Consider the following 8,547-nt stretch of genomic DNA (forward strand, 5'->3'; position numbering starts at 1 on the left):
TTGGGTATTAGGAAGAATGTCTTCACCGACAGGGTTGTCATGCACTGGAAGAGGCTATCTGGGGAAGCGGTGGAGTTCCCATCCTTGAAGGTATTTCAAAGACGTGTAGATGTGGTGTGTAGGGACGTGGTTTACTGCTGGGCTTGGCAGTGCTAAGTTAACAGTTGGACTCAATCTTAAAGGTCTCTTCCGACCTAAATGACTGATTCTATACTCCACTCAGTTTTCATTATTACCTTGTTTGTTAATCGCTACGGGTAAAGAGGCCATCCTGCTTGTAGCTTAAATTCATAATGGCAATTGCTTCTTTGTTTGGACCTCTGTGGATCTTTCTTTTAACTAACTCAAGCAGATTGTGTCTAAATAGCATTTTTTTAAATACAGCCTCTCTGTTGGCCAGCATGGTTGAAACACTTTGTAGTTAGTATGTCTGAGTTACTGCAACATCTTTCTCTGTCCTTGACAAATGTGAATTTGGCCTCTTTGTGTGTGTTAAGGAGTGCAGCTGAGGGATTACTTTCCTAGCGTGGCGCTTGCAGTGTAGCCTGATTGCTTGCGTCCTTTCACTCGACGTAAAAACAATTTGTTTGAAGTGATACAGAAAAGAGGAAGAAGTGCTTTATGATTTGCCTATACTGTGTCTCATTAGTACTTGGGTACTATGGAAATGTGATTCCCATTCTGATTGTCTGTTGCTGCCTGTTTCTTTTAACAAGATACTTGCAGAGAGCATGAGCGGGCTTATTCAGTGCTGCCGTGCACACCTGGGACGAAACGCCCATAAACATCGACTTGACAGCATCTTTGGTTTCCTTCAGATTTCCTGTTTGGCTGCTAGATTTTGGCTTGGGGTTTTTTGTTTGTTTTGTTTTGGATTGTGTGATGACTCCATAAGATACTTATGTAGTTATTTTCTGGAATGCCCACCTATATGTTTGACATTTATTCCCTTGTCTCTACATCACTTCATACTTAGATTGTAAGCTCTTTAAGGGCAGGATAGTCTTAAATTTCTAATGGTACATTCCCCTTGGTACAGTGGGTCATAGACTGGGGATTCCGTGTGCTATGCTAATAAAAATAACTAATTATTACTTTTTTTTTTAAATACAGTTCATAGAGGGGCCATTTGAAGAGTATTTAAAATGTTTGGAAAATCCACAGGTATGTTAACTTTGATTTATAATAGAAAACAGCACTTTTGTTGAAGTTGATGGCTAATTGGATTTCTTTTTTTCTCACAAATGTTTTTGACTGAGCTTCAGAGATCTTTGGATTATGTAAATATATACTTTTATGTGTGTACTCAATTGTAAAATGATTTGGGCAATTTTTTTTGTGTCTTGATTTAAACCTGTTATTCCTCAAAATTGTACCCAAACGTTTCTAGCCTCCTCAGATGCCTACAAACATAGCATGGTTAGCTGTTTCTTGAAGAGGGCCTTGAATAAAGGTCTGAAAGTTTAGGTGATGAAAAGATAGCTACTAATGTGAGGGATGTTATGAACAGTAGCGGCAGACTCTTACGAAGACACTGATTAGAAGCAAAGTTATTGTTATCCCCACCCCCCAATTTAATTTTAGTATTTTTATTAGGGAGTTAACAGTTTGTGTTAGCTGAGGGTGGGGGGAGAGGACTATCTAGTGCAACATTGCGAAATCTGTTTATTTTTTTTAAGCATTTGTGCATAAATTTTATTAAACTTTTGCCTCCTAGAAATTAAAACATGATTTTATTTTTTTCCCCAGCTGCCATGCCTACACCATCCCTAGTTAGAATGGCTAACCAGATGGTTCTTTAAATCAGTTTCTAGAATGAATGTTGGAAGGGGGGAAAAAAGTGGGTGTTAGTCTGTTCTGCTTCTGTCCTGCTTTGTTTATTCCACGATTTTTAATTGCAAAGCTTTGTCAGTCAAATCCCAAGGTTGTATGCTATACTAAATGGTAAATCATGCTGTTTTCCAGTAGAACTTATGCTGCGCTAAACTATACCAATGTAAATGGTTTACAGCACTGCACTATGTGTATAGAAAATGTCTTTCATACATGTTTGCTAATGTTTAAAAAAATCTTTTTGATAAAATAATACAGTGGCTTTTTTACAGGATCAGAGAAATTAATATTAAATTATTCTATATTTTAAGTGTCATGAGAATTAAAAAAATTATTTTAAAATCAGACTGCAACAAATTCCTACCCCAAACTTAATTTGAGTTGTTTCTAATTTATTAGAATTAAAAAAAAAAATTAAAAAACCCCAAACCAAAAATGAGGAAGATCTAGTCACATCATACTAGAGCACTACACAGCGGTTAGGCTAGCAATGGAAGCAACAACTTTTACTCTTCTTATGATTTGGGTCTGGATTATGGTATTAATGACACTTCAGTGTTTGACAGCTTTAAAGGGCAGACTTTTGGTCTGTCTTGGTACTGGTGCACAGCTGCTTGCATGAGAAATGCAACTATCCCAGATTTATTTTGGCTGTTTGGAAGTGGTCTCTGTTGGAGCACTTCACAAGACCATGTCAACATGTTTGAACGGAATTTATCTGTGTTTTAGGCATGAGAGTTAACCCTCGAGGTTCTTTTTCATCTTTTTCATCTATAGCCGAAGGCCCACAAAAGCAGACAGTTTTGAAGGTAGAGAGTAAGATTTTTAAAAGTACTTGGTAGATTTGACACATTTTTCAAAAATCACTTTTGAAAAACTAGACCGCTGGTTGTTTAAGTTTAGCAAAAGAAAAAAACCCAAACCCTAACTATATCACCTTTCAAAATCTTACCCTTTAATGGTAGATCTGAATTTATGTGATTGTTTTTAGTTCTCTCAGTTTTCATACAGTTCCATTTTTAGTTTGGGACAAAATCCTTCTACCTTGTACCTCTTAACCACCTTTCTGGAATAGTTATTTAAAAAAAACTTCAAATACAATGAAAGTGCCTTGGCTGAACTCCAGTCTGAGTGTTAATATGTTTATTTTTGACAATGATTTCTTGCTTCTCTTGTTTTGCACATGAGGAAGTATAATAATTGTGTGTTTGAACTTAATTTTATTTTTTTAATACAGGAATGGGTTGGACAAGTAGAAATAAGTGCCCTTTCTCTTATGTACAAGTAAGAAAACCTTTAAATATGTTTTTATTATTATTGAGATCAGTTCAGTTGTTTTGTTAGTGAATCAGTTGGAATAGCAAAGATGGAATTGTAATTTTCTGGAGAACTTCATAAAACATACAAATATGCTTTGAAAATTGTAGTTGTCAAGGTATTAAATAAAAATAGGAAAGTGAGCTTTGAAAATGACATTTAATCTGGAGTTCGAATACAGGTTTGTGATAATGTCATGCATCTCACCTGCCCAACTAGTTGTGGGTAGTCATAAAGTTTGTATTTTGTTAATTTTCCTATCTTAATTTTTCTGTTAGAATTGCTTTTCTTCCTATTTCTCACCAAGGCTTTAATATTAACCCTATTGCTAAGTTGAGGGCAGTACCCATCTCTTCACCGCATTTGTACAGAGCTAGTAATGTAGCTTAGTGGTATGAGTATTGTAGGCTGTGTGCTAGAAAGCCATTCTCACACCTCCCCTGGTTTGAAGTTGTGAGAACTGCAGAGTTGAACACTCAGGGATTGTTACAGCCATACTTGTTTTGGGAAGACTGGCTTCTATTAAAAGGGCAATTTAAAGGCTCTGGGAAAGTAGGAATGGTGATGGAGGTAGGAGGAAAGAGTTCCTTCCCTTCCTGCATGGTGGCAGACTGCAGGAAAGCAAAAATATGAATTTCCTGTTCTGTGCCAACTGGAGAAGTGAGAGACTTTCAGACTTCTCAAGCATAGGATAGAAATGCAGTATGAATAGTTGTCTTTTAATTTTCACTCCTCAGATCTGTTTGAAGTGTAACTTCGTTATTTAGTAAATTTTCCTTGCCTCCCTGAAGCAGGTGGGTCTGAGCTATGAAATTCTTTTCCTCTCAGAATTGCTTTTTCTGAGTTGTTGTAGACACTTTGGTGGTTCTTTTTCTTTTGAATCCAAAAACTACACCTTTGAATATACATAATCGTTTTGCAAGACTGAAAACTTGTGCTTGTGTGAGCAAGGAAGAAGTTGAAGGAAGCGATAGGTTGCTGAGCGAGCATTCAAAGGGAGGATTATGGATAAAAGAGGGAGAAAATAATTACATTTAAGATTGTGACAGAGATTATAGCAGAAAAACAAGTAGCAAAGATTGATAGTCTTTCAGTTTTTAGAAAATAAAAAACCAAATAGCTTGTCATGTCGGTATCACCTGTGGATTTTCATGTGTTTGTCACTTTATATCTAGTTCAACTTTTTATGCCTTTTAATCTAATAAACTAAAAAAAGAATTATAAGTGTGGAATGTAAACTTTAAACTTGCTCAACTGTAGTAGCCCAGCTCTTCATTATGGTATTTTTAATCTTAAATGTAATGAAGTACCCAAACTTAGTTTGCAGTGACAAAAATTTCCTAAACCTCTTTTGAAAAACTATACTAGACAGATACCCTTGACGGTGAGTAGATGCCAACACTGCAGTGGCACACTGTCTGCTGGTTCGGTCCAAACTTCCCAAAAAGTTCGTTTCCATTCTTTTGGATGAAGAGACAATGGAGGGGTTTCTTTGCCACTTTAAATCCAGCAGTTTGAGTCTAAGAAACACAATGTGGTGTTAGACTCCATGCTTCGTGAAGTCTTTATCCAAAGAGAAAGGGAGGCTGAGCCCTCTAAATGCCTTTTTTTGCAGTGTATTATCCATTTTGAAATGCAGGAAAAGATTCTTCTCGCTCTATATTAAAAAAACTGAGACGTGGAGGGCATGATTTTCAGAGGTGCTGGAGACAGTATGTGATCCTCAGGCATGTGATGCTGCTGATGGTCAGTGGGGCTTTTGGCATGCTCCTTAGCACGCTGTGGCAGCTGGGCCACGATTTGGGAGCAGAAGCGTTGTGTGGACCCTTCTGAGCTTGAGAACTTGGTCTGGGAGGCAGGAAGAGTTTCTGAGCACGAACATGGGCTGTTCTGTTAGCTGGCCTCCATGCCCAGAAGGGTTCTTGCACGCATGTAATCAGTCTGCTAGTACATATTTAGCCTAAGCCATTGCTCACTTTCTGGAAACTTCCCACCGTTTCCTGTCTCTGTTCATAAAACCAACCTTCTCTTCGTTCTGGTGGATTTCCAAATGGCAAAGTGTAATGAATTTTTCCAGGACTAGGGAGTCATCTTTCTAGACACAACTCCAGAAAGCGGTATCTGGAAATTTGTTTTACTTGTCATTGGCTCTGTGCTTGTTGTGCTGGCACATCTTACTCTAGTATATTCTTTCATGAACGTAAGCCTTTTTTTGACCAGTGAAAGTTGTATTCATCTTCTTCAGTATTCCTTTCCACTAGGTATTTTCTGTGGGTATGTATGTTCCTTGAACTTGACTTGAATATTTGAATTTTTATTGATACTAATTTTTAAATGACTTCTTAACTGCTACTTTTTTCTCAGGAAAGATTTCATAATATACCGGGAACCAAATGCTTCTCCTTCACATGTAACTGAAAATGGCTTTTCCGATAAGGTAAAAAAAATTTCATGACTATTGTGAAAGGCTGAATTAAGACTACTTTAAAAGTAGTTTCATGCGAGTTCTATTATTCAACACAATGAAATGTTCTGAGGATTTAATTGTAACAATTTCAACAATTTCTTTTCTACATATTTAAGACATCTGTTAATATATGTAGCACTTCTTTTTAAATAGATGGTGCATATTTGGGGTGTGATATATCTTATTAGTAATGTAAAATTCTCTAAAAATCAATTTACAAGCACTAACTTGCATAGCTACCCCTGTCATAAATTCTTTTTGACTTTCAGTCAAATTCTTTTTGGTTTAAAGGATATCCATTAAACTTCTTGATCGTTCTATTGATACTTTGAGATCCTGAGGGAGAACGAAACACATTGGTACATTAAACTGAATTTAAAAGGTAGTGCTCATATGAAAAATCAAGTGAGATGCAAAACCTAAAATATGTGTGGGTTTTTTAATAGGTGTTGCTGTGCTTCTCAAATGGAAACCACTATGATATTGTTTATCCCATAGAGTATTCAGAAAAGGCTGCTCTGTGCCAGTGTAAGTATTATGTTGGTTAGTTAAAAGCATGTATTTTTACCAAAAATCTTAAAACGATCACTGTCAAGTTTCAGGAAAAGGCTCTGTATGAAAGTTTATTATGGTCATTCTTTAGTAGCTTAGTTTTCTGTTTGAATTGTCAATGACTGTATGATTTTGCGAGAGCATGAATTCTTACTGTGTCCTGACTCAGCGGATTAAATACCAAGGGAAGACTTATCTGCCTCTTTGAGTCTGGGTGGTCTAATGTGCACAGAAAGTGTTGGTGTACTAATTTGTGTTCTATTGTGTTGTCTTTGGTCAGCATTCTGGTTTTAATGGTGTATTTCAGACTATGATAGCAAAGTAGTTTTTTGCATGAAAATTATCCTTGCATGTGTATCTTGTCACAGAAATTAGAGGGGTTGCACGTGCAAAAAAGAACTGTCTTCATGGATTATTGTTTTCTTTACTAGATTGCAGAAATGTCCAAAGGTCCTTATCAGGTTTGATGGGTCACTGTGACAATCCCTACAAGGTTTCTAATTCTTCATGAAATATCTGCCTATGTGCAGAGTTACAAGGCTAAGGCCAAATTTGCCTATCAAGAGACCTGATATCTAGTAGTTTAATGCATACCCATTAAGCCATAGTAGCTGCAGCTGGTTTTGCTTGTAATGCCTTTACTCTTTCAGTTAACACATCAAAATGCTTGCTTGCTTTGATTGAAGTAATTTGAAATGCATCTGTAACGGTGGTATAAAAACCTCATTTACCTTGTAATTGATTTTGCCCTTCCACTTTTTCTTCCTCTTCCCCAGCTCTGCTGTATGAATTGCTTTATGAGAAAGTGTTTGATACAGATGTAAAGAAAATCATAGCAGAACTTAGTGCTGTTGGTGTGACAGAGGAAAGTAACGGTAGCAGCGGAGTATCAGCTTCAGATTCAGAAGATGACAACTACAGGTAAAAAGAACTTAAAAGTTAACGTAAGATGCCTGTGAGCAATACGTGTTACATGAGTTTTCTGAATTTCTGGTGGGTGGTGATATCTAACAGTTAGGGTTGAAAAGCTTTACAAATTACTAAGAAAAGAAACTCAAAAAGGTAAGGTTAGAACTATGAAGGAATGAAATGTGTAATCTTCCCTGTACTTAAGGACAGGGTTCTGGTTCCTCTGTTTTTTCCTGCAGTCTAGCTTTGGTTCTCTTTACATAATGGACTATTGCCATTGCAACACATCCCTCTTCCTGTTTAAAACAACAGAATCCCCTGGGAGAGCTGTCAGTGTGCCAGTCTGGCACGGTAAACGCCATGAGAATTACTTGGCTTGCTCTTGCAACTGAGTAGAGTTACAGGAATCTAATCCAACTTGTGTTTCTTCCACATCTGGGGGTTGAAATGTCTGCTGGAGATGTAGCTAATGGAGAAGTACAGATGCAGCTTGCTTCATTTTGTTCCTTGATCTTTGTGAACTGATTGTATTTGTGGGTTGTATTCCCTTTGCTGGATCTGGGTGCTTTAGCTAGCTTTGAGATTTTGACCTTCCTTTTGCACAGGAAGCCTTTCACAGTGCTGTTTTTGCATTTACATATTGGCAGTTTTATTTCTGTTTAACACTGTTCTTAAAACCCTGGCTTGTGTGAAATTCCATTGAAGCCATGGTGATTATGTAATATTAGTGCATCGTGTCCCCTCTTGATGCTGAACGTCATTAAAGTTCTTTTCTAGGGGCTCTGCTGTAGTCTGTGTGGCATGTGGCAGACGAAATTCTTTGAGATGTTGGGAGCTGATTTTTTTTCCTTAAGCTGGAAACAACAGAATGGAAGATGATGGAAGTCACCACAGAAAGAAAACCGATTTCTGGGAAAGGGATTAGCTTCCCTTCTTGTTTGCAAAAAAAAATACTAGGGAACATTTCCAATTAAAATACAAAGTGTTTCTGCTCGGGGAACAATTATTGTAGTTAAATGTCAGAGAGTGGAAACCTTCTTTATTCCTTTCTGTTCTTGGAGCTTTCCTTGGCTTTGTATACGGTAGCATTACCCTGTATCTTTGGGATTAATAAGAAAATATACTGACAACCTCCATTTACAAGGGTGCTACGGAGGTCATATACTCACTCGAGACTGGCAAACTGAATGTTACTGATTTAAACCGTATGTCTTATCACGCAAGAGCTAGTGTGTGTAACTCTTGACCTAGTTAACACAAATTACAAACACTTTGCTGTGTTTATGAAGTCTTAAATTTTTTGCTTGTCTTTAAAGTTGACTTCAGCTTGTTTCATTACCTAGTTTTTCAGACGATCTTTTTCAGTTTATAAATGTGAACTTTTCAGTTACGTTGTTATTAAATGTAATAGTTTATTTTTGTTCTTGGGAGATGTTAGTGCTGATAGTTGCTTAGAACTGCTGTAGGGA

The 8,547-nt window shown here is 37.0% G+C and overlaps 1 protein-coding gene across 1 annotated transcript in view; it reads left to right on the forward strand.

Annotated features, from left to right (window-relative positions):
- Nucleotides 1-1,113: 1,113 nt before the first annotated feature.
- Nucleotides 1,114-8,547, forward strand: part of OTUD4 (OTU deubiquitinase 4) — a gene marked incomplete at its 5' end in the record, with an annotated part of 23,664 nt that continues 16,230 nt past the window's right edge. Inside the window, 5 exons of the mRNA XM_009707483.1 lie at nucleotides 1,114-1,164; nucleotides 3,071-3,117; nucleotides 5,515-5,587; nucleotides 6,064-6,145; nucleotides 6,946-7,090. Of these exons, the coding sequence (XP_009705785.1) occupies nucleotides 1,114-1,164; nucleotides 3,071-3,117; nucleotides 5,515-5,587; nucleotides 6,064-6,145; nucleotides 6,946-7,090 (398 nt within the window). The remainder of the gene's footprint in view (nucleotides 1,165-3,070; nucleotides 3,118-5,514; nucleotides 5,588-6,063; nucleotides 6,146-6,945; nucleotides 7,091-8,547) is intronic.

The sequence above is a fragment of the Cariama cristata genome, unplaced genomic scaffold (assembly GCF_000690535.1).
Source record: "Cariama cristata isolate BGI_N322 unplaced genomic scaffold, ASM69053v1 scaffold12219, whole genome shotgun sequence".
NCBI lineage: Eukaryota > Metazoa > Chordata > Aves > Cariamiformes > Cariamidae > Cariama > Cariama cristata.